Source organism: Sapajus apella, unplaced genomic scaffold (assembly GCF_009761245.1).
Source record: "Sapajus apella isolate SASKATOON/1434 unplaced genomic scaffold, GSC_monkey_1.0 scaffold62, whole genome shotgun sequence".
Classification (NCBI taxonomy): Eukaryota; Metazoa; Chordata; class Mammalia; order Primates; family Cebidae; genus Sapajus; species Sapajus apella.
Window position 1 is genome coordinate 11,043,756 of NW_022437002.1, and position 25,085 is coordinate 11,068,840.

General features: G+C 48.8%; 1 protein-coding gene across 7 annotated transcripts in view; it reads left to right on the forward strand.

Moving 5' to 3' along the window:
• The first annotated feature begins 11,690 nt into the window (after positions 1 to 11,690).
• MACF1 (microtubule actin crosslinking factor 1) overlaps positions 11,691 to 25,085 on the forward strand; it is a 410,941-nt gene continuing 397,546 nt past the window's right edge. For 3 of the 7 annotated variants that reach the window (XM_032247548.1, XM_032247549.1, XM_032247560.1), the window contains exons 1-2: positions 11,691 to 11,873; positions 14,637 to 14,908. In XM_032247548.1, the coding sequence (XP_032103439.1) occupies positions 14,689 to 14,908 (220 nt within the window). In that variant the 5' untranslated portion in view covers positions 11,691 to 11,873; positions 14,637 to 14,688. Of the gene's footprint in view, positions 11,874 to 14,636; positions 14,909 to 25,085 lie in introns of those variants that run through there. The other 4 variants (XM_032247552.1, XM_032247551.1, XM_032247562.1 and 1 more) reach the window with 2 other exon arrangements.

The following is a 25,085-nucleotide window of genomic DNA, read 5'->3' on the forward strand; positions in this document are numbered from 1 at the left end:
CGCGCCACCATGCCCCGCTAATTTTTGTATTTTTAGTAGAGATGGGGTTTCACCATGTTGACCAGGATGGTCTCGATCTCTTGACCTCGTGATCCACCCCCCTCGGCCTCCCAAAGTGCTGGGATTACAGGCGTGAGCCACCGCGCCCGGCCGGAAGGAGAACTTTCAAATTTAAGAAGAGATTGTTTTGCATGCTGAAGACAGTAGGTATTATAAAATCCTTAAATGGGAGCCTTTCCCACTCCAGAACAACCTACTTAGCATTAGATAAATTTACTATTTAAAGTAGCCAAAGATGACCTCTAGAAATAGAACCTAAAGAAATAATAGCAAACGCATGTAGAGACAAAAAAACTGAAAGAAGTCTTCGTAAAAAAATGCATTTAGAAGTTTTGTTGCAGCATTTTTTGTTTGTTTGTTTTGGGATAGGGTCTCACTCTGTCACCTAGGCTGGAGTGCGGTGTTGCGATTTCAGCTCACTGCAACCTCTGCCTCCTGTGTTCAAGCAATTCTCCTGCCTCAGCTTCCTGAGTAGCTGGGATTATAGGCGCATGCAACCATGCCCGGCTAATTTATGTTATTTTATTTATTTATTGTTTTGTTCAGGCACAGTGGCTCACACCTATAATCCTAGCCCCCTGGGAAGACGAGGCAGACAGATCATTTGAGGTCAGGAGTTCGAGACCAGGCTGGCCAACATGGTGAAACCCCGTCTCTACTAAAAATACAAAAATTAACCAGGCATGGTGGCAGATGCCTGTAATCTCAGCTACTCATGAGGTTGAGGCATGAGAATTGCTTGAACCCCCAGGAGGTGGAGGTTGCAGTGAGCCAAAATCATGCCGCTGCACTTCAGCCTGGGCAACAGAGCAAGACTCTGTCTCAAAAAAAAAAAAGGCCTGCTGCGATTTCTGGTCCAGGCCCTCTTTGTCTCTGGGCCTCTGGTCTACAATTGGGAAACCGGAGAGAAAGCGGAGTTCCTTGTGCAGTGGAAGCAGGATCTGAGGCCCCACAGCTGCCTTCCCTTTAATTACAAACACTATAATGATAACCAGCATCACTGCATTTCATGTCACAAGGGGACTTAGCATGTCTCTTGCTCAGAGCCCTTTTGTGGTTTCCCAATTACAGTTAGAATAATTCCCCAACTGCTTTGTACAAGGCCTCCCAGGATTTAGCTCCTACCTTTTTCTCCAGCCAGGCTCACCTTCTCCTACTCTACTCACTTAACCCTCACTCCTTTCTGTCCTACTGGTTCTCTTCAAATGCACAAAACTGAATCCTATTTTTTCCACTCCTGCCTTGGCGCTTTGGCACTTGCTACTTTCTTTGCTTGAAACACTCTTCCTCCCTGTTCAATACCAAAGCTACTAGCCACACTAGCTACTCTGAATTGAGGTGTGCCAGAAGTCAGAAATGCACACCAGATTTTTTTGTTGTTGTTTTTTGAGACAGTCTTGATCTGTTGTCCAGGCGTCCAGGCTGGAGTGCAGTGGTGAGATCTCAGCTCACTGCAACCTCCGCCTTCTGGGTTCCAGCCATTCTCATGCCTCAGCCTCCCAAGTAGCTAGGATTATAGGCGTGTACCAACATACCCGGCTAATTTTTGTATTTATACTAGAGACGGGGTTTCGCCATGTTGGCCAGGCTGGTCTGGAACTCCTGACCTCAAGCAATCCTCCCCTTTGGACTCCCAAAGTGCTGGGATTACAGGTATGAGCCACTGCACCTGGCCAAAATGCACACCAGATTTTGAGAGTTTTGTTCACAGAAAAGAACTTAAATTTTTAAAATATTGGTTACATTTTGAGATGATAATATTTTGGATATGTTGGACACATAGGTTGCTGTGAGGACTGAATATGCTGAGAATTCTTTTTTTGGAGAAGGAGTGTCGCTCTGTCGCCCAGGCTGGAGTTCAGTGATTGTGATCTCAGCTCACTGCAACCTCCACCTCTTGGGTTCAAGCCATTCTCCTGCCTCAGCCTCCAGAGTAGCTGGGAATACAGGCATGCCCGGCTAAATTTTTGTATTTTTAGTAGAGACGGGGTTTCACCGTGTTAGCCAGGCTGGTCTCGATCTCCTGACCTCGTGATTTGCCTGCCTTGGCCTCCTAAAGTGCTGTGAGCCACCGTGCCCGGCCCTAAGAAATTTAAAATTACACATGTGGGCTGGTCACTGTGGCTCATGCCTGTAATCCCAGCACTTTGGGAGGTCACGGGTAGATCACTTGAGGTCAGGAGTTCGAGACCAGTATGACCAACATGGTAAAACCCCATCTCTACTGAAAACAAAAAATTAACCGGGCGTGGTTAATTGCAGGTGCCTATAATCCCAGTTACTCAGGAGGCTGAGGCAGGAGAATCGTTTGAACCCGGGAGGCAGAAGTTGCAGTGAGCTGAGATCACACCACTGCACTACAGCCTGGGCAACACAGAGAGATTCCATCTCAAAAAATAATAATAATAAAAATAAAATAAAATAAAATTACACATGTGACTCATATTGTATTTCTACAGGACAGCACCATTCTACATGTTCGCAGGGTTTTTCCTATGTTCAGGTGTCTGCTCAAATATCACCTCCTCGGTGTGGCATTCTCAGACCACACTATCTTATTATTTTTTTTTTTTTTTGAAGAGGGGGTTTCACCATGTTGGTCAGGCTGGTCTCGAACTCCTGACCTCAGGTGATCCACCCGCCTTAGCCTCCAAAGTGTTTGGATTACAGGCGTGAGCCACCACACCCAGCCACAGTATCTTATTTAAAATAGTAGCTCTGGGCCAGGTATCGTGGCTCATGCCTGTAATCCCAGCACTTTGGGAGGCCAAGGCGGGTGGATCACCAGAAGTCAGGAGTTTGAGACCAGCCTGACCAACATGGTGAAACCCCATCTCTACTAAAAATACAAAAATTAGCTGGGCACGGTGGTGAGTGCCTGTACTCTGAGCTGCTTGGGAGGCTGAGGCAGGAAAATCACTTGAACCAGGGAGGTGGAGGTTGCAGTGAGCCAAGATCATGCCACTGTACTCCAACCTGAGTGACAGAGCAAATCTCCATCTCAAAATAATAATAATAATAATAATAAAATAGCAGCTTTGGTTGGGGGCAGTGGCTAATGCCTGTAATCCCAGTACTTTGAGAGGCCAAGACAGGAACATTGCTTGAGCCCAGGAGTTCAAGACCAGCTTGGGCAACATAGGGAGACCCCGTTTTTTTTTTTGTTTTATTTTTTGAGACAGAGTTTCACTCTTGTTACCCAGGCTGGAGTGCAATGGCGCGATCTCGGCTCACCGCAACCTCCGCCTCCTGGGTTCAGGCAATTCTCCTGCCTCAGCCTCCTGAGTAGCTGGGATTACAGGCATGCGCCACCATGCCCAGCTAATTTTTTGTATTTTTAGTAGTAGAGACGGGGTTTCACCATGTTGACCAGGATGGTCTCGATCTCTTGACCTCGTGATCCACCCGCCTCGGCCTCCCAAAGTGCTGGGATTACAGGCGTGAGCCACCGCGCCCGGCGGGAGACCCCATTTTTACAAAAATAAAATAATTAGCCAGGCATCGTGGCATATGTCCATGGTCCCAGTTCTTGGGAGGCTGAGGTGGGAGGATCATTTGGGACTGGGAGGTCGAGGCTGCAGTGTGTCGTGATTGCATCACTGCATTCCAGCCTGGGCAAGAGTGAGACCCTGTCTCAAAAAATAAAACAGAATAAAATAGTAACGCCCAGTGTCATGTTTTTCTTTCTGTTTTATTCTTCTTCCTAGCATTGATTAATAACTGCATTAGACAGAAAATAAATAGGGAAACAAATGAGCCACATAATGACAAAGTGATTAAGGTTATGAAAAAAATAAAGCAAGGCTTAAAGGAGGAGGCTACTTTAGATGGGTGGTTAAGAAGGGCCTCTTTGAGAAGGTAACTTCTCAGATGAATTTTAGGTGATGAAAAAGGCAGCAATTATGCAAAGATTTTAGGGAATTCAAAGCAGCCAGAACAGCTTTGCTGAGCCCCAAGGTGTGAAGGAAATTCACTTATTAGAGGCATAGAAAGAAGGTCTGATTTGCTAGAATCCAGTGAGCAAGGGGGTCCTGGAGCATGGATTAGATCATGTTGACCATTATGGTCCATTGCGAAGAGTGTATAGTTTAGTCTAAATGCATATTGGAATTGTGTAGGTGACATGATTTATGTTTTGAAAGATTCACTCTTGGCTGCAGTATGGGTTGAAATGGGGGAGGCAGAACTCCTATTTTGAGTGGAAATAGGAGACCATTCAGAAGGCTGGTGCAATTGTCCAGGTGAGCAATGGCAGTGCTTGGACAAAGATGGTGACAGCAAGGTAGAATAAATGGATGAATTCAGGATATATTATGGAGGTATTTTGTCAGAACTGGTCTATAGGGATGAGAGGAATGAGAGAAAGAAAAATCAGGAATGAGAGAAAGAAAAATCAAGAATGACTTCTGGCTAGGTGTGGTGGCTCATGCTTGTAATCCCGGCACTTTGGGAGGCCAAGGAGGGCAGATCACCTGAGGTCAGGAGTTCAAGACCAGCCTGACCAATGTGATGAAACCCTGTCTCTACTAAAAATACAAAAATTAGACAAGCATGGTGGCAAGCACCTGTAATCCCAGCTACTGAGACAGGAGAATTGCTTGAACCTGGGAGGCAGAGGTTATAGTGAGCCAAAATGGCGCCATTGCACTCCAGCCTGGGCAACAAGAGCGAAACTGTCAAGAAGAAAGAAGAAAAAAAGAAATAAGAAAGAGAAAGAAAGAAAGAAAGAAAGAAAGAAAAAGAAAGAAAGAAAGAAGGAAAGAAAGAAAGAAAGGAAGGAAGGAAGGAAGGAAGGAAGGAAGGAAGGAAGGAAGGAAGGAAGGAGGGAAGGAAAGAGAGAGAGAGAATGAAAAGAAAGAAGGAAAGAAAAGAAAAAAAAAGAATGACTTATAAATCTCAGACTTGAGCAACTGGGTAGATGGTCAACCCATTTTCTGAGATCGCAAAAACTGGGAGAGAAACAGTTTTGTGGGCGTTAGAAGCCAGGTATCAAGTGTGTGTGGAACATTTAGATTTTGAGATGCATATTAGACAAGCAGATGGAGAAGGAGGCAGTTGAATATGAGTTTGGAGCTGGGAGAAGAGAGATGAGAGCTGTAGGTACAGACAGGATTCAAATCTGGATGTCACCAGGCATAGTGGTTCACGCCTGTAAGCCCAGCACTTTGGGAGGCCAAGGTGGGCTGATCGTCTGAGGTCAGGAGTTTGAGACCAGCCTGGTCAACATGGTGAAACCCCTTCTCTACTAAAAATACAAAAAATTGGCCTGGTGCAGTGGCTCACACCTATAATACTAGCACTTTGGGAGGCCGAGATGGGCAGATCACGAGGTCAGGGGATCAATACTATCCTGGCCAACATGGTGAAACCCCGTCTCTACTAAAAATACAAAAATTAGCTGGGTGTAGTGGCAGATGCCTGTAATCCCAGCTTCTCAGGAGGCTGAGGCATGAGAATCGCGTAAACCCAAGAGGCGGAGGTTGCAGTGAGCTGACATTGCACCACTGCACTCCAGCCTGGATAACAGAGTGAGACTCCATTTAAAAATAAAATAAAATAAAAACAAATCTGGATGTCATCAGTGTATATGGATGGAAGGGATCAACTAGGGAAAGGTCGGGGAAGAATATTCTAGGCAGGGCTTGGAGATCTTCAAAGTCCCTCCCAGTTTGTGGATTCTGTGCTATTTCTTCTGTTTGACAGTGCTACCCACACAGAGCTTCAGTCTCTACTCAGGCTCATATTTCACCTTCAACCCGACACCTGTCTGGCTGGACCTGTCTTGAGTCCAGAGGGTCATATGGAACAGGTTGAGATGGAGGGCAGTCGCAGAGGGAAAAGCCAATATTGAAGTATGAGCCCTGAAATTTTGAGACAGGTCTCAGATATTTTATTTTATTTTTTGAGATGGAGCCTTGCTCTGTTTCCCGAGCTGGAGTGCAGTGGTGTGATCTCGGCTCACTGCAACCTCCACCTCCTGGGTTCAAGCAATTCTCTCACCTCAGCCTCCCGAGTAGCTGGGACTACAGGCATGCGCCACCATGCCAGGCTATTTTTGCATTTTTAGTAGGGCTTTTGCCATGTTAGCCAGGCTGGTCTCGAACTCCTGACCTCAGGTGATCCGCCCACCTTGGCCTCCCAGGGTGCTGGGACTGCAAGCGTGAGCCACCATGCTGGCCTTCCGTTATTTTAGAAAGTTAATTTTACCAAGATTGAGGATGCATTCACATCACAGCCTCAGGAAGTCCGAAACGACATGTGCCCCAGGTGGCCGGGGCACACCTTAGTTTTATACATTTTAGGGAGACATGAGACATCAATCAATATATGTAAGAAGTACACTGGTTTGGTCTGGAAAAGCAGGACAATCTGAAGCACAGGCAGGAAGACTGGCAGTGGGGAGGGGACTTCCAGATCACAGGTAGGTTAGAGATGAACAGTTGCATTCTTTTGAGTTTCTGATCAGCCTTTCCAAAGGAGGCAATCAGATACATATCTATGTCAGTGGGCAGAGGGTTGTCTTTAATAGAATGGGAAGAAGGTTTGTTCTAGACATTTCCTAGTTTGACTTTTCCCTTTAGCTTATTGTTTGGGGGCCCCAAGATTTATATTCCTTTCATAGAAGAATAAATCTTTTGCAGGAAAACAGGGAACTGAAAGAGTTTCCATTTAGGCAAGGATGAGAGACCTGGTGAAATGACCTGGCCTCAAGCTTTTCAGCAGTGTCCTTTTTCTTTGCTCCCTCTCAGGGTACAAAGAATGTACTCCCCCAATCTCAGCACAAATCAATCTGAAGGATAATTGCCCTTTTACTTGTCTTTCTCCCCACCTAGACTGTGAGCAGCTTGAGGACAGGGGCTATGTCTATCTGATCCATTTTCTTTTTCAAGATGAAGTCTTGCTCTGTCACTCAGGCAGATTGCAGTGGCACGATCTTGGCTCACTGCAACCTCTGCTTCCGGGGTTCAAGCGATTCTTCTGCCTCAGGCTCCCAAGTAGCTGGGATTATAGGTGCATGCCACCATGCCCAGCTAATTTTTGTATTTTTTGTAGAGATGGGGTTTCACAATGTTGGTCAGGCTGGTCTCGAACTCCTGACATCATGATCCGCCTGCCTTGGCCTCCCAAAGTGCTGAGATTACAGGTGTGAACCACCATACCCGGCCTGTGTGATTCATTTTTGAACCATCAGTACAAAACTAAATGTTGTTCTTTTTTTTCTTTTTTCATGAGTAGAATCTCTTAAATGTTGTTCTTTTTGTGAAAAGTTACCCCTTCAGGACCCAAAGAGGACCTTACCAGGCATTTGCTTCTGGAGGGAATGAGCAGTGGCTTGCAGTTGGTGAAATGAGACAGAGTAGTGGGGAGCACTCAGCAGACCTGGAGGACGCTGCAGAAGGAAATAATTTTTAAGTGCCTGCCACCTCTACCATCCTGTGAATCCTCAAGGACAGGGACCTGATTGGATTCACTTCTGTGTTTCCGACAGAACCCAGAACTCTGACCAGGACATAGCATTCCTCAATAAAAGATTGCTGAAATGAACCAAAGCCCAGTAGCTCAAGGTTACTGGTGAGCTGCCAGCGGTGAAAAGCTTGGCATATCTCCCCAGCAGTTCAGTCCCAGGGTAGCACTGTTGGAGCTGGAGAAACAGCCCTGGGAAAGACAGCTAAATGTCCTAAGTTTTACATTCAGAAGCTTCCAGAAGCTCCACTCACACAGCTCACAGCATGAATAATTTAGGACAGGACTTGTGGTCAGATTTGGGAAGGGCACTGAGGTTGAAGAGGACAGCCTCTTAGGTGCTCTCTCAAGCAGGGCAGCTGGGCCTGCCGGCTTCCCAGGTGAGACTGCACAGCCTTGGTGAGCCCTCTGTGTGCCCTCCAGCCCTCCCAGCGGGCCCTGCCTGCTGAGACCCTGCCCACACACTCTGGCCCTGTGCAGGTCCAGTTTCACATGCAGGCCCCCCACGCTCTTCCTGTGCCTGCAGCTTGGCTTCCCTTGGTGTTTATTTTCCCCTCTCACCAGGGAAGAACTGTGGCACTCACTTCTCCTCTTCTTCTTTCTTCTTCTTTTTTCTTCATCTTCCTTTTATTATTTTTATTTGTAGACATAGTCTCACTGTGTTGCTCAGGCTGGTCTCAAGCTCCCTGGAGGCCTCAAGTGATCCTCCCACCTCAGCCTTCAAAGCAGTGGAATTACAGGCATCAGCCACTGTGACGTGACACTCATTTCTAACTTGAAAACAATTCTTCAGCTTCATGCTTCAATGCCATTTAGCCTACCCCACAGGATCTTTTTTATTTTTATTTTTAAAAATTTATTTATTTGTTTGTTTATTTGAGATGGAGTCTGGCTCTGTCGCACAAGCTGGAGTGCAGCTACACGATCTTGGCTCACTGCAATCTCCGCCTCCTGGATTCAAGTGATTCTCCTGCCTCAGCCTCCTAAGCAGCTGGGATTAGAGGTGCCTGCCACCACTCCCAGCTAATTTTTGTATTTTTAGTAGAGATAGGGTTTCACCGTGTTGGCCAGGCTGGTCTCGAACTCCTGACCTCAGGTGACCCGCACATCTCAGCCTCCCAAAGTGGTGGGATTACAGGCATTAGTCACTGCACCTGGCCATTTTTGTATATTTTTAGTGGAGGCAGGGTTTCACCATGTTGGCCAGGCTGGTCTTGAACTCCTGACCTCAAGTGATCTGCCAGTCTCGGGCTCCCACAATGTTGGGATTACTGGCTTGAGACACCACGCCTGGTCTACTCTCTGCCTCTATGAGTTCAATGTTTTTAGGTTCCACATATGAGTGAGATTACGCAGTATTTATCTTTCTGTGCCTGGTTTATTTCACTTACTGTAGTGTCCTCCATCCAGGTTAATCCATGTTGTCACAAATGACGGGCTTTCTTTCTCTTTCTCTTACTCTTACTTTCTTTCTTCCTCTCTCTCTTTCTTTTCTTTCTCTCTTTTTTTTTTTTTTTTTTTGACAGAGTCTTGCTCTTGCCCAGGCTGGAGTACAGTGGCTGGATCACAACTCACTGTAGCTTCAAAAACTCTTGGGCTCAAGTGATCCTCTTGCCTTCGTCTCCAGAGTAGTTAGGACTACAGGTGGGAGCCACTATGCCCAGATAATGTTTTTTATTTTTTTGAGATGGAGTTTCGCTCTGTCGCCCAGGTTGGAGTGCAGTAGCACTATCTTGGCTCGCTGCAACCTCCACCTCCCGGGTTCAAGCCATTCTTCTGCCTCAGCCTCCGGAGTAGCTGGGACTACAGGCGTGTGTCACCACGCCCTGCTAATTTTTGTATTTTTAAAAGAGATGGGATTTCACCATATTGGCCAGGCTGGTCTCGAACTCCTGACCTCACGGTCCACCTGCCTCGGCCTCCCAAAGTGTCAGGATTATAGGCATGAGCCACTGTGCCTGGCCCCAGCTAATTTATTTTTGCTTTTTTATTTTTTGTAGAGTTGGGGTCTCCCTATGTTGCCCAGGCAAGTCTCAAACTCCTGGCCTCAAGCAATTCTCCCACCTTGACCTCCCAAAGTGTTGGGATTATAGGCGTGAGCCACCACACCCAACCAGGATTTTCTTCTTTTTAAAGGCTGAAGAGTATTCCATTGTCCCACAGGAACTTTAGAATCAGGGTGCAGAATTCTCTGGTGCTGAGGCCTTTGCAGGTTTCTGTGGAGAAGATATCCCACAGAGGGACCTGCACTCAAGCAGTTTACAACTGTGATCTTCTGATCTTTCTTCGGAAGTCCCAGAGGAACCTGTGGTCTGAGGAAAAGAAACCTTGTCTGAGTCATAGGACCTAGATTCTTTGCCTTGGCTTCAGACAGTAGAAAACAGTGGTTATAGCACGAGATTTGGAGACACCTGGATGAGAACCCCAGCTCCAACAATAGTTTGCTTTGTGGGCTTCAGCAAATCATTTAACCTCTTGAAGTCTCTGTTTCCTTATTTGAAAAATGAAGAAAATTAAGGTAACTACTGCACAGGGTTTGGGGGAAGACTTAATGAGATGATGTACACAAAATGCCCAGGGCATTGCCTAGCACTTAGTAGGAGTTTAATAAATGATGGTTGCTTTCCCTTAATATGAAAGAGCACACGCAAACACAGAAACTTAGCAAGTTTCAGTGGGTGGAAAACATCCCTTCCCATCTCCATTGTCCCCGCTGCGGTTCACAGCTTCATTACCTCTGGCTGGGACTACCCTAGCAGTTTCCCAGCATAACCATCCACACCCATCTGGTGCCTGCCCTTGGGTTACTTTCATTCTGTTACTTTGACACCTTTCTTGGCTGCTTATAATCATTAGATTTAGGCAAATTTCTTAGCTCAAGGGCCTTTGTAAATTGCTCCAACCCTTTTTTTCTCCCCAACCATTATGGTGAAAAAGAACAGAATGTAAAATCTGAAGACAGGGCTCCAGTCCTGGGACCATCCACTGTCTCCCTAGCTGACTTTGAGTAAATCATCTCAGTTCTACATCTCTACATTAGAGATCATAATACTGCCTCATGGGATGCATGCATCTTTCCTGCTGGACTGTGAGCCCATGGTCAACAGGCAGGGGATGAAACGCAGCTTGCTCACGCTGTATCTTCATTACCCTGCATGGGGCCTGACACAGGGTAGATGTACAGCACATATTTGTTGAATGAATGAATGAATGAACAGAGCTGTGAGGACTGGATTTGGCATGATCCAGGTAAAGCCTTTGCAGTCACCAGGAGACATGCCCAAATGGTAGCTGTTGCTATGCAGGTTACTAAGTGGAATGACTTTAGACACATTCTCTCTCTCTCTGGAAGCACTCATCTGTCCTAGGAGAGGATAGAAGGCCCTCCTGCTTCTTGTTCTGTGCATCATTAGGTCGGGAGTGCAGAAGGAGCTCAATAAATGCTTCCTCGGTGGATGAATCTTCTTTCAAGGCTCCACTTGGGGCTAGCGCTGTCTGAAGAGACTGAGTTCCCTCGTTGGGGCCTGGTTCTCTTCTGCTCTTTACCCTGCCGAGAAGATGGGGCCTTCTTTGGGTCCCTCCTTCATTCAGTTCCAGAAGCCCAGCGGGTAGGTGGACCTATAAGGACCAGCAGGATCTGCAGGACTCTCCGGGAGCTGAAGCAGGAGCCCCAAGGGCGGGGACGGAATGTGGGTTTAAGGGAAAGGGGCGAAAGAGGGGTGGCCATGGAAAAGGGTTGTTTAAGGATCCGGGTCTGGGCAGACAGACAGTTCCGCAGCCTGAGAGAGCGACTAGGACCGGGCGGTGAGGAGCTCCAAGAGGGCGGGCCGGCAGAGCTGGCCCGAGGTCAGCGAGCAGCCGCCGGGCCGAGGCGGAGAGGTCGTGGAGCAGAGGGCGGGGAATTTGGGGGTGTGGTTGGCCTTGAGGGGGGACACCAGAGGCCGCCAGGGAGGAATTGCAGAGGGGAGGGATCGAGAGGGCCCAGGCGGCAGGAGGACGCGGGGTCAGTGAGGAGGGGGCGCCGGGCGGCGGACGGGCAGGGGCGCGCGGGGTGCGCGGAAGCGCCGGGGTGGGGTGCAGGGCGGGGGGAGCGCGCATCGGGGGGCGGGGGGCGGTGTCGGCGCTGGGGGTGGGGGAGCGGGTTGGGCGGCTGCGCCGGCTCCGCTTCAGCCGCTGCCGCTAGGGCGCGGGGGGCGGGGGGCTCGGCGCCGCGAGCTCGGCCATTGTGGGAACCGCTCCCCTCGGCTCCGCCGCGCTCCCCTCGACTGCGCTCCAGCCCGGGGCGCGCCCGGCCGCCGCCGCCTTCGCTGTCGCCGCGGGCCAGTCTTCCTCCTCCTTCGGCTCCCAGGGTAAGGCGCGGGGCGCGGGGTTGGATGCAGGCGCCCTGCCTGCTGAGCAGGGTGCGCAGCGGCGGCTGGGGCGCGGTGATTGATCGCGCGAGGCAGCCGCGCCCCAGCCCCCGGCAGCCGGCGGCCGCGGACAAGCGGCTTGACAGGCTCGGCGACAGCGGCCGTGCGGGCCTCGCACCTGCAGCCCCCGCGGCAGGCGCCGGGGAGCGGCGAGGACGCGGAGCTGGGGCTTCCCCTGTGCGGACGCTGCCAGGGCGGAAGGGAGGCGTGTTCCCCGGGAAAATGGGGCACGGAGCCCTGTCGGGGCCGGGCGCCGGACCTGCGGGGGTAGGCAGAGCCGGGCGAGGAGGGTCGCTTCCCGGCCCCAGGGCTCGGCCGCTGGCCCCAGCGCCCTGTGGGTCTTCAGTCGCGCGTCCCCGCTCTTTGTCAGCCACGCTTGGCGGGCACGCGGACCCACCCGCGCCGCTCCAGGCTCGCGGGCGCGCCCCTCCTCCACCGTGGGGAAGCGGGTGGGAGCCAGGTGGAGAGGGTCGCAGCGGGTGAGAGCACCCTGTGAGGTGCCTGTCGCCGACCGGCCTACGGCATTCAGGGTGGGCTGGGGCATGGGCAGGCGCTCCTGTGAATCTCGGGGATTGATGGAGTGACCCGGGTGACCGAGGGTGGGGTGGGAGCCCCGAGGTCAAACAGGTGTTTGTGAGGGGCTGGAGATTGACGGGGTAGAGCCCAGAAGGGACGCTTTCTCCTGTAGGAGGCCTTGGGAGAGCCGGCCTTTGTAGTGAAATGGGCGTTTTGGAGAGGAATGGGCGGTTCTGGGATGAAGTAGGTGGTCTGAGAGGAGGGGCATTTTTCCTGCCCCCGAGCTGAGGGTAGGGGTGGAAGCTTGGCCTGAGTTTCCCAGAGGTTGAGGCTGTCACTTCAGTACCTGCCCTGGCACCAGAAGGTCATGGGAGGAGGGATAAGTGCTAGGATAAAGGGCAAAGCTGTGCCAGGACCTGAGTCCTTTCCTTTCTGTTTCCTGTGGCTAGATCCCTTCTAGATGTTCCCTGGGAAGAGGGCCCACATGCTGCGGGCACAAGGGGTGCCCTGGCAGGAAGACTCTGCTGCCTAAGGCTGCCTATAGGCCTCCTGCACCGTTTTTATGTTTCTTTTGTTATCTCTTTGAATTCTGTGCCCATAGTGGGGATCTACCAATGACCCAGGAGGCAGTCTCTGCCCCTTGCTGCCTCTAGGCTGATTCGAGAATCCTGGAGGAGCTGTGGCCACAGACCCAATGTGTCCAGCCATGTAGGCTACCTCCCTGTCTCTACACAGCCCTGTGTGCAGGTATTCCCCATAAGGGAAATTTAACAGCTCCTGCCCTCCGTGGACCCTAGAGCCAAAGTCAGAGCTGGCTACCCAGGTTGGCTTTGGGGCCTGTAGGAAGGCTGGTAGCTGAAGGCACATACCATCCGTGCTCTGATGGAGCCCTTGGGGTGGTGGGCCATGTGTAGCAGATGGTTCTGGGAAGTGAGCTTGGCCTGGCTGAGGGAAGGCTGCCCAGTCTGGCTGGTGGAGCCCAGCTGGCCCTAGAGCAATTGTATTTTCGCTCGACTGTCTCCACTAGCTAAACTGACCAGAAAAAATGGACTTTCTGTCCCATCCCTCCACCCTATCCTCATGCTGTGCCACTTATTCCCACAACAGCCCTGGAGTAGCAAATGAACATTTACTCTAATGCCTGCTGGGTGCCATGCATGGCATCAACCAATACTACATTTGCATTTAACAGTGTTCTTAAAACATCCTCTGAGGTGGAATATTACCCCCATTTTGCAGATGAAGGAACTGAGTCTCAGAAAGGTGAAGTGACTTGCCCAAGAGCACAGCAATTTGTAAGTGGCCAAACCAGAATTTATACCCAGGTCTGTCTTACTTCAAGTCTAGTACATTTTCTAATATATCTGCTGGAGATAGAGTGGGAGAAACCAGGGAGTTTCTGCCTATTCTAGCCCATGGTTTGCTTCATGCCTGCTACTGAGATCATGCTTTAGCTTTTTGAAAATACTTTCCATCTGTTGCCCCAGTTTATCCTTATAGAATTCCTGGGAGGTAAGTAGAACAGGAATGTAATAATAGATACTCTGTATTGAGTGCTCACTGGGCACTAGGCACTATTAAGCACTTTACATGCAGGATTAAGCACTTTACATGCAGAATCCAACCCCATAGGGCTAGGTTCTATTATTATCATCCCCATTTTGTAGATGAGGGTGCTGAAACTTGGAGAGACCAAGCAGCTTCTCCAGGGTCACACAGCTAGTAAATGGAGTAGAATTTAAACCCACAGCGTTCTGTCATGGGATCTGTGAGCTTAATCTTCCAAATGTGCCAGATAACAATAATAATAGCTCCTAGGAATAGGAGCTAACTTTTACATGACTTTTTTTTTTTTTAAAGACGGGGTTTCACCATGTTGGTCAGGCTGGTCTTGAACTCCCGACCTCAGGTGATCTGCCTGCCTTGGCCTCCAAAGTGCTTGGATTACAGGCGTGAGCCACCGCGCCCGGCCTACATGATGTTTTAAGATTTACAGACATCATCACAAACAATATCCCCCAAACCTCGTCAATTAGTTTTGGCATGTATCATCTTCATCCCACTTTCCAGGTGAAGAAACTGAGGTTCAGATAGACAGGACTAGAACCTCTGCTTAGCAAGAGCCAAGTCCCAGCACTCCTTATGGGACCTCTTTGGTCTGCTCACATTCACCCCTTTCTCCTTCAGATCACTTCTCCCTGGGCTCCCAGGCCCTCCTGCAGCAGCTCCCACCTGGGCCATGTCTTCCTCAGATGAAGAGACGCTCAGTGAGCGGTCATGTCGGAGTGAGCGGTCGTGTCGGAGTGAGCGATCTTACAGGAGCGAGCGGTCAGGGAGCCTGTCTCCTTGTCCCCCAGGGGACACCTTGCCCTGGAACCTGCCACTGCATGAGCAGAAAAAGCGGAAAAGCCAGGATTCGGTGCTGGACCCTGCAGAGCGTGCTGTGGTCAGAGTTGCTGGTAAGAGAGATACCCCAGCAGGTTGGACGCTGTGGGTGTGAGGGAGGAATGGGACAGGGTGCAGCGGCTATGTGGGGGGCCGAGGGGCCGTCACCAGAGCTCTCTGACAACGCAGCCAGAATCGGATTTGTTATTCTTACTCTTGGAATGATGTTGAAATAACATTAATGAAAACCTCAAAAGAGGAAAAATTTGCCATCCCTGCGTTAACATGAGACCTGTTTTCATTTCTGTACCTTCTTCCTTGTCTTTGTCCACATTCAGTTATAGTTCTCTGTAGTTGCCTTCATGGCTTAGGTACCAATCTGCATCTGACTTTTTTCAGTTACTCTTATATTAAAAAGATTTTCTGTATTGCACTTTAGACCTTATAGTTACTATTTCTAAAGGCTGTCTAATATTTTTTATGATTTTCTAAATCCTACTCTTTTTTTACTTTTTGGCTATATTAGACAATGCTGCTGAGAACATGCTTAAGAATGATTTGACTTCTGTTATTTCCTTATAATGAAATCCTTGGAGAGCACAGTTTTACTTGTATCACCTTCCAAAAGTGTTCTATATGCTGACCTTTAACATGGTCTGAAGGCTGGGGCTGCCTCCTGTGGTGGGATGTGCCCAGCTGTTTGACAAGCAGGGTGAAATGGAGTAGTTATGAGTGTAAGCTCTGGAATCAGAGAGGGTAGGGTTCTGGATTGTGGTCCTGCCACTGACCAACTGTGTGACTCTGGGCGAGTCCCTTATTCTATCTCAGTGTTACTTTTCTTGTCTTAAGAATGTCCGCTGTGCAGGGATGCCTTGAAGGTTAAAGATAAAGTGTGGAAAGCCCTTACCACAGTTTTTTGTTCAATAAAGGAGATGCTTCAACTGAAGGCATCCACAGCTGCCTCCCTAAAGTGTGCTCAGCATCTCAGCAGTGTGTTGGTGCTAGAGTACAGATAGGAAAACAGAGCAGTGCCTGCAGCTAAATCAATGACATAACTAGCTTTCAAGCCATCACCAAGGCCTGTACTGCTACTTTCTTTGTGTCTCTCAAATAATATACCTGCTCCTTCCACTGTATGATAGCTCTTCCTCTCTTAGTCTTGCCCCCATCCTCCACATGGCTAACAGAGTATTTTATTCTAAAATACAAACCTCGCGGGCGCGGTGGCACATGCCTGTAGTCCCCGTTACTCGGGAGGCTGAGGTGGGAGGATCGCTTGAGCCCAGGAATTCTGGGCTGTAGTGTGCTATGCCGATAGGGTGTCCACACTAAGTTCAGCATCAATACGGTGACCTCCCAGGAGTGGGGGACCACCAGGTTGCCTAAGGAGGGGTGAACCAGCCCAGGTTGGAAATGGAGCAGGTCAAAACTAAAACTCCCATGCTGATCAGTAGTGGGATCGCGCCTGTGAATAGCCACTGCACTCCAGCCTGGGCAACATAGTGAGAACCCGTCTCTTAAAAAAAAAAAATACAAACCTCAAGAGCACATATTCAGCGGGCACAGTGGCTCACGCCTGTAATCCCAGCACTTTGGGAGGCCGAGGCGGGTGGATCACGAGGTCGGGAGTTCAAGACCAGACTAGCCAACGTGGTGAAACTCCATCTCTACTAAAAAAAAAAAACTACAAAAATTAGCTGGGCATGGTGGCTTGTGCCTGTAATCCCAGCTACTTGGGAGGCTGAGGTAGGAGAATTGCTTGAACCGGGACCTAGGAGGTGGAAGTTGCAGTGAGCTGAGATGGTGCCACTGCACTCCAGCCTGGGCTACAGAGGGAAACTCCATTTCAAAAAACAAACGAAAAAAAAAGAACATATATTCTATTTTATGACATGAAGTGTTGGCCGAGCACGGTGGCTTACACCTGTAATCTCAGCACTTTGGGAGGCCGAGGTGGGCAGATCACCTGAGGTCAGGAGTTTGAGACCAGCCTGACCAATATGGTAAAACCTTGTCTCTACTAAAAATATAAAAATTAGCTGGGCATGGTGGTGGTGCTGGTAATCCCAGCTACTCAGGAAGCTGAGACAGGAAAATTGCTTGAACCCGGGAGGCGGAAGTTGCAGTGAGCGGAGATGATGCTACTGCACTCCAGCCTGGGTAACAGAGTGAGGCTCCATCTCAAAAAATAAAAATAAAAAAAAGAAATGAAGTGTTGCCCGTACAGCACTTCATTAAAAATACAATAAAAAATAAATAAAATAAAATACAAGCCTAATTCTATTACTCAACTGCTTAAAAACCACCTTTGGCTCCTCATTGCCTGTGGAATAGAGGCTTCAGCATAAAGATCCAACAAAATTACTTACCTCTCGAGCTTCACCTGCTGCCATCTCTACTCCCAATCACCTGCCACGGTACACTGTAACTTGCCCCCCAGAGGGATGCATCTTGCAGGATGAAACTAACATGCTTTAATTTTCTTCTCTGCAAGATGCTGGTAAACCCTCCTCCTTTTTTAAGTGCCGCCTCCTCTGTCCTTAATGCCCCCAGTGGTATCCAAAGCTTCCTCCTCCGCTCTCACAGTCATACTTTTCTCTCCTCCATGTTCTCTTGTACAGTGTAGCAGTTAACCCACAGGGTGCCCATTACTCCCTTCGAACAGTGAGCAATTTGGGACGTGCCTTATGTTTTGAGCCCTAGAGGGCTTCACAGGGCCTTGTGCATGCTAGAGATCAGCCAGTACTGAAGGACTGAATGAATGCTGAATGAGTGTTTTGAAGATATTATGTGATGTGACAGATTGTCATCCAGAAACAGGGGCACTGAGCTGTAATGGAAAGTCAGACAGAGAAAGGCTTATGTGGGCTCAGGTAATCAGGAAAGGACTTTAGAGGAAGTGAGCTCCAAGTGAGGAGACAACAGTAGGGCCTGGAAGGCAGGAAGGAGAGTTTGAGCTCTTTCTGATGGGCAGCAGGGAGTCCTCGGAGGAAGTCCTTCTCAAAACCACAGGGCCTGCAGTATCAGCCAGGCACAGAATTCCAGAGCTGTCCCTAGGGTGCAGCAAGGGCTCTACTTGTCTTCAGCCTTGAAGGGCCATGACCCAGGGCCCTGAAGACTCGCAAACCTCTTTCTCCTGAAGACAGAGTGGGCGGTCTCATTCTTCCTTCTTTATGCCCTCTACCTCCATCCCTCATCACTCTTGCATACTCAGATCGCTTTCTGATGATTTCCCCTTCCAGTCTTCCCTGAGGAGGCCCACGGGATGATTTGCCTGCTGCTTCAGATTTGGAGTCTAGAATAGAAGTGGAGTGGACTCAAGGAGGCTTAATTTTATGCAGGCAAGGCTCCTAAGGATCCTGCTGGGTCAACTGAGCACAGGGGTGGCGGGTGCTGTGCGGTGCTGTGTTTCTGGCATGGATGCTGATCTCCTTTGCATCCTGACACTGCTGAATGCCTCTTTTGAGGAGGGGGCTGGGCCAGTAAGGCTGAAAATGGGGAGACTGCCATGGTTAAAAATAACTTATGCACTGCAGTTGGGCGTGTTTCTTTAGCAGGAGAGGAGAGAGGCAGCAGAGACGAGGCGGGACTGCAACTTTAGGGTCTTGCTGAAATCTTCATGTGATTTTAGAATGCTGTGGGGGCTCCACCAGAGTAAAGAAAAAGGCAGCCTTAGCTCTGCAGGGACTCCTTCACAGGAGGTACAGGAGGGGCATGTCTTGGAGACCCTGGATGCTCTGAAGCTCTCTGAAGCAGAACTTGAATTGTGGGAGGAAATGAAGTCAGTCTTACACTGGAAGCCAGCTGTGGCCTGTGCAATTTTCTCCTCCCCCTGGATCTGGCTTATGAAGCCAAGTGGGGGTGTCTGAATCACTCTCACCAAATACAGAGCTTCCCTTTCCCTGGCCTACTCTGTGTCCTGAGCTGGTCTTGGGGCCTCGCCCTGCTTGAGGGAGAAACCCCTCAAGCATGTGTGACCCTGCTGGTCACACATGTCAGAGTAGAGAGGGATGTTGGGGCTGAGAAACCTGCTGATTTCAGTCTACAAAGTCAGACAGGTTCTAGGGTGCTAAACCTTATTCTTCCTCCCGTCTTCCTTTCCCCCATTTGTTTCTCCTTCTTCTTTGCCAGCCTTATTCTGAACTCCCTAAGCCCAGCCACATTCAAATGTAACAAGTCACTAATAAAAATGTCTTGTTTTGGCCGGGCGCGGCGGCTCAAGCCTGTAATCCCAGCACTTTGGGAGGCCGAGGTGGGTGGATCACGAGGTCAAGAGATCGAGACCATCCTGGTCAACATGGTGAAACCCCGTCTCTACTAAAAATACAAAAAATCAGCTGGGCATGATGGCGTGTGCCTGTAATCCCAGCTACTCAGGAGGCTGAGGCAGGAGAATTGCCTGAACCCAGGAGGCGGAGGTTGTGGTGAGCCGAGATCGCGCCATTGCACTCCAGCCTGGGTAACAAGAGCGAAACTCCATCTCAAAAAAAAAAATGTCTTGTTTTTGTCTCGTTTCTGTAAATCTTTATGATTTACACAGAGATTTCAAAATAACTCTGTGTTAGGCAGGACATATGTTAGCATCTGAGGCTCAGAGAGTTTAAGGGACTGGCTGTAGTTACACAGGACTGGTAAACACAGATCTTCTAACTCCAAGTACATTGCAATTTCTTTTTTTTGAGACAGAGTCTCACTCTGCCACCCAGGCTGGAGTGCAGTGGCGCAATCTCAATTTGCTGCAATCTCTGCCTCCAGGGTTCAAGCCATTGTCCTGCCTCAGCCTCCCAAGTAGCTGGGATTACAGGTGTGTGCTGCCACGCCCAGTTAATTTGTATATTTTTAGAAGAGATGGTGTTTCACTATATTGGCCAGGCTGCTCTCAAACTCCTGACCTCAGGTGATCCACCCACCTCAGCCTCCCAAAGTCCTGGGATTACAGGCATGAGCCACCATGCCCGGCTCTGTACATTGCTCTTTCTATTTCTTTAGGCAATACATGACAACCAGGCCAGTCTGAATCTTCTGCAGGTGACAATCTAAATCTCCACAGTCACCTGAGAGACCTTTTGGTCACTTCCAGGAAAGGCCTCAGGATCCTGGTCTATAGACACAGGAAAGGGGAGAGACCAAGATCTTGGAAACTTTGCCTCTTCCCCTCTGGCTCTCTGTTTTTAGTAAAGATCAGTAGAAATATCCTTACTGGTGAGAAGCAACAAAAAAGTGGGGCACTGGGGAGGTTACTCTAGTAAAGAGTACAACCCCAAAGGATAGAAACAATGAGAGGAAGACAGGATGTATCCCCTGGGACCTGTGAGAGTAGGTTGAGAACAGGGTACAAGACAGGCTGTCACATGGCTGTACACTGCACAACCCTTCAGGGTGCCATTCACATAACATTTGTTGTCACTGCAGACATGTACATTTATTATTACAAGTTTCCTGCAGATGGCACTACCATATCTTGAAGAAGGGCTCATGTTTGGGCTAGGGCCTGGTTGGGTGCAGGAAGATTTCACCCTCTACCCATCAATCAGGTATTCCTTCATCTAACATCACGTCATCAGGACCCTTCCTGTCCTTGGCATTGGTATTCAAAGATGACTGAAGATGTGGTCCCTTCTGCATGGAACTCAGTCTAGTGGAGTGGATAGAAGGGAAAAAAGGCCGAGTGTAGTGGCTCACGCCTGTCATCCCAGCATTTTGGGGGGCTGAGGCAGGAGGATCGCTAGAGCTAAGAAGTTCAAGACCAGCCTGGGCAACATAGTGAGACCCTGTCTCTATATTTTTAAGTAGTTAAAAGGGAAAAAATAATTCTGTCCCCATATGTGTTGTGAAAAAGTGGAGCACAGTGACTCAGAGCTAAGGATTGGACCTCTCTCTGCTTATTCATTTATTCACTCATTCATTCAATCAACTAAAAAAGGGATTAAGCTATGTGCCAGTAGAAAGCATCTGTGGGATTCATTCTTGGGAGTCTCTCAGCAAATGCTGCTGAAATAATCATTCCCAGCATCTGCTCCATTGTGGCCTTCCAGTCAGATGGCAATTGTATCTCTGCACAGCCCTTGTTTCATTTGGCTTTATATTCACGTTCATTGTTCTCAGGTTCATTTCTCTCAGCAGCTCTGGAGCTCTCTGTAGTCACGAGTCCCATCTTACCCTTTTTGCCCTGGGGCAGAGAGCCATGAAAGCACTACTGGTCAGAAGCTGGAGCTCACTCCCTGGGGCCCATGTATCTCTTCTCCAGGTTGGGAGCTCCAAGAAGACATCCCACAGGCACCTCTCTGCTTCTTCATTTATTTATTCATTCATTCAACTAAAAAGTGGATTGGCCGGGCGTGGTGACTCATGCCTGTAATCCCAGCACTTTGGGAGGCTGAGGCGGGTGGATCACGAGGTCAGGAGTCCAGCCTGACCAACATGGTGAAACCCTGTCTCTACTAAAAACACAAAAATTAGCTGTAAAGCATGGCTATAGTCCCAGCTACTCAGGAGGCTGAGGCAGGAGAATTGCTTGAACCCAAGAGATGGAGGTTGCAGTGAGCCAAGATCATGCCACTGCACTCCAGCCTGGGCCACAGAGCAAGACTCCATCTCAGAAAAAAAAAAAAAAAAAAAAAAAAAAAATAGATTAAGCTCCAGCTATGTGCCAGGTACTGTGGAGACAATTGAATCACAAGACTTAGGCAAATGACCTTGCTCTTGGAGCCTCAGTTTCCTTGTCTATAAAAGGGAGATGGTGATACTTGCTACAAGTGATCATTGAATGAGAATCAGAATGTGCTGGAAAAACACAGCTTCACATGGCCTGTTATTGCACTTAGCAGTGTCATTCCTTGTAACCTCCCTGGCAGTCAGATGAGGCAGTGGAGACTCAGGAGGCCAGCAAAGAAGCGGCCCAAGCCTCTTATTTCTGTCCCTTTCTTTTGTTCTTTAGGCCTTTGTCAGGGAGGAGATGGATGTGGCTTATTCTGGCCAAGCCGTGAGTCGAAAGAAGGGGATGCAGGGATGGGAAATGGAACCTTAAAGATAATGTCACTGGGAATCCTTACTCCTGAGCCACCAGCCTTCCTTGCCCTGAGGCTCTGCAAGTTTCTTATCCAGGAAGGCTCCTCCTCCTTCCCAGCTTCTCTACTTCTTTCTGGAAGCATCCAGAGTCTCTGGCCCTGTCCTAGAGCTTGGTTTCAGTAGCAGGAGAGATTAACAGAGGACAGTGCCCTGAAAGTGGGGCAGAATGAATTGTAGCTACACACCACCAGCTCAGCTCCAGCTCTTTGAAAGTAAATCTGGGTCACATTAGCTGTGGGCTAGAACATGACCACGTGGGCAGAATGCTGTGCAGGCAGCAGAAAAGACAGCCAATCTGTCCTTTCTCTGAGGTGCAGGGCCCCTGTGGGACCCTAGTTGGTGAGGGAAGGTGGTTGCTGAATTGCAAGGTGTAATCCCATCTTAATGCCATCATGCTTTTTTAATGACTTCCTAGGTGACATAGAGAAAGGTATGGAATGGCAGTGTGGCTCATGGCTTTCTGTTTGTTATGGGAGAAGCCTAGGCTGAAGGGAGGAATACAGAGGTAGGACTCTGTTTACTGTGGGGACCGTGGAAGGCCATCATTTCTCAGTCTCATGAGCTCAGGGGTTAGATGCCACCAGAGTAGCTGACACTGCCGCAGGATCTAGGGCTGCATTTGTTCTTTATTTCAGCAGTCCTCCCCTTGAGGAAAGGTCTATGAACAGATCCATCATCACTAAAATGTTATATGGAGGCTGGCTGGCCTCCTCTTTCTGGTTGCTGTGGCTGGGACCTGCCATGATTTGGCCCTGCCACTGCCTGTTGCCACCTGTCAGTTAGAAGCCTGCCAGCTTCTTTCTCTGACTTGGCTTTCTTGTGGGAACAGAATGGGTACTCCTTGCTGGAATCTCTGCCTGGACCTGTAATGCTGCTACAGGGAAGGGCTGAAGCCCCTATAACTTGAAGGCTGATGATTACAGGTTGATGCTTTTGTCCTGAGCTGTGCTTTGGCCCTACCCCAGAAGATACCAGGCTTTTGCCTTGTGGTCAGGGGAGGATTCTGCCTGGGGCCTCAGTGGTGTCTCTGGGCATGCCCTCCCCGCTCATTCACACATTTCCTCATGTGCTCACTCTTCCATTCATTCATGCAAAGGACTGGCTTTGGGAGTCAGCTGGAGTCTTAGTTTCATTGCTCGCTTGCTAATTGGGTGACTCTGGGATGTTAGTAACCTCACTGAGCCTCAGTTTCTTACAGTTAAAATGGGGGAGCAAGAGCACTACCTCAGAGACTTGCATGATAGATTAAATGAGGTAGTGGGAGTAGGATGTTTGGCCCCGTACCTGCTATTTAGTTAGCCCTTGATACATATTAGCTATGAACAAGTGTATGAGTGAATGAATGATACACATTGTATGAGTGAATGAATGATACTAATGTGTATCATTCATTCACTCATACACTTGTTGTGTATCATTCATTCACTCATACACTTGTTCAGAGATTCATGTATGTGCTGATTTATCCCCTTGCTTATTCACTGATTACATACTTGCTCATTTAACAGATATCCCCAGGGCTACTTTGTTCTAGACTCAGACTGTACTTCAGAGCCCAGCTCCTGCCGATGAAGACAGAATGCAGCATGAGCTGAGCTACATTGCAAGTCCACAGAGTTTTGAGGAAGTTCTGGAAGGGAAGGAATTTCTACTCCTGCCCCTCCCCGGCTTAGAGCAATGATAGCATTTCTTCTGGGACTGGGGAAAGAAATAGGAATTAGCCAGGACAACCTGAAGAGACAGGGCACATGTCTGTTGTTTGCATCTGTTCTTGTTCTTCTTTCTTTTCTTTTTTTTTTTTTTTTTTTTCTTTTGGAGACGGAGTTTCGCTCTTGTTACCCAGGTTGGAATGCAATGGCGCGATCTCGGCTCACTGCAACCTCCGCCTCCTGGGTTCAGGCAATTCTCCTGCCTCAGCCTCCTGAGTAGCTGGGATTACAGGCACGCGCCACCATGCCCAGCTAATTTTTTGTAGTTTTAGTAGAGACAGGGTTTCACCGTGTTGACCAGGATGGTCTCGATCTCTTGACCTCGTGATCCACCCGCCTCGGCCTCCCAAAGTGCTGGGATTACAGGCTTGAGCCACCGCGCCCGGCCTTTGTTCTTTTTTCTTTGGCTTAGTGTGAAGGAAAGAAGGAAAATGAAGAGAGAACAGCTGGTGAGAATTAGGAACTAAAGAGTCTAGAGCGTGGCTTGCGGAGTGAACTCTGGATTCAGTTTAAGAGCGTCTGAGAGCTGGTGCCAGCTGGGATCCTCCAGTGAATAGTAACTGGTAAAGCCACTGTGTAGAGTCCTAGATGTGTGCCAGGCATTTTACATACATCATTTAATCCTTATAGACCCCTGGGAACTAGTTGCTATTCTCAACAGAAATATTGAGATTATACATTGAGCAAATAATGGAGCTGGGATTCAGCATTACTTAATGCGCATGGCACCCCCTGGCACCCAACATATACAATATGCCCTTTGGAGTTACTCAAGTGCTGAGTTTTGGGTCTGCCTAACTCCAAAGCCCAGGCACTTTCCAGGATATTTCAAACATATTAAAGTAATGAGAATAGTACAATGAACCCCCATCATCCAGAAACAAGAATGATCAATTCATGGCCCACTTTATTTCATTTATACACTCTTGTCAGTGGAACAAACACAGTTCCTGTTTTTTCTATTCTTTTACTGAACAATCAACACAGAAGACTTCTGTGACCCCAAGATATGTGGGGACTTCTCCCTGCCAGCAAGTCAAGCAGTAGTTCTTCAGTGGACACCAGTGGGGTGTCCTCCGGTTGAATTACCTGGAAATAGCATCAGATCCCACAGTTTGAGGGTTCAGTCCCCAAGACGTTCCCCTACTCAGCCTTTTTCTTTTTCTCAGATGGAGTTTCTCTCCTGTTTCCCAAGCTGGAGTGCAATGGCACGATCTCAGCTCACCACAACCTCCGCCTCCCAGGTTCAAGTAATTCTCCTGCCTCAGCCTCCCGAGTAGCTGGGATTACAGGCATGTGCCACCACGCCTCGGCTAATTTTGTATTTTTAGTAAAGACAAGGTTTCTCCATGTTGGTCAGGATGGTCTGGAACTCCTAAGCCTAGGCAATCTGCCTGCCTTGGCCTCTTGGCGTGAGCCACCACACCCAGCCAATTTTTTGTATTTTTTTTTTTTTTTTTTTTTTTTTTTTTTT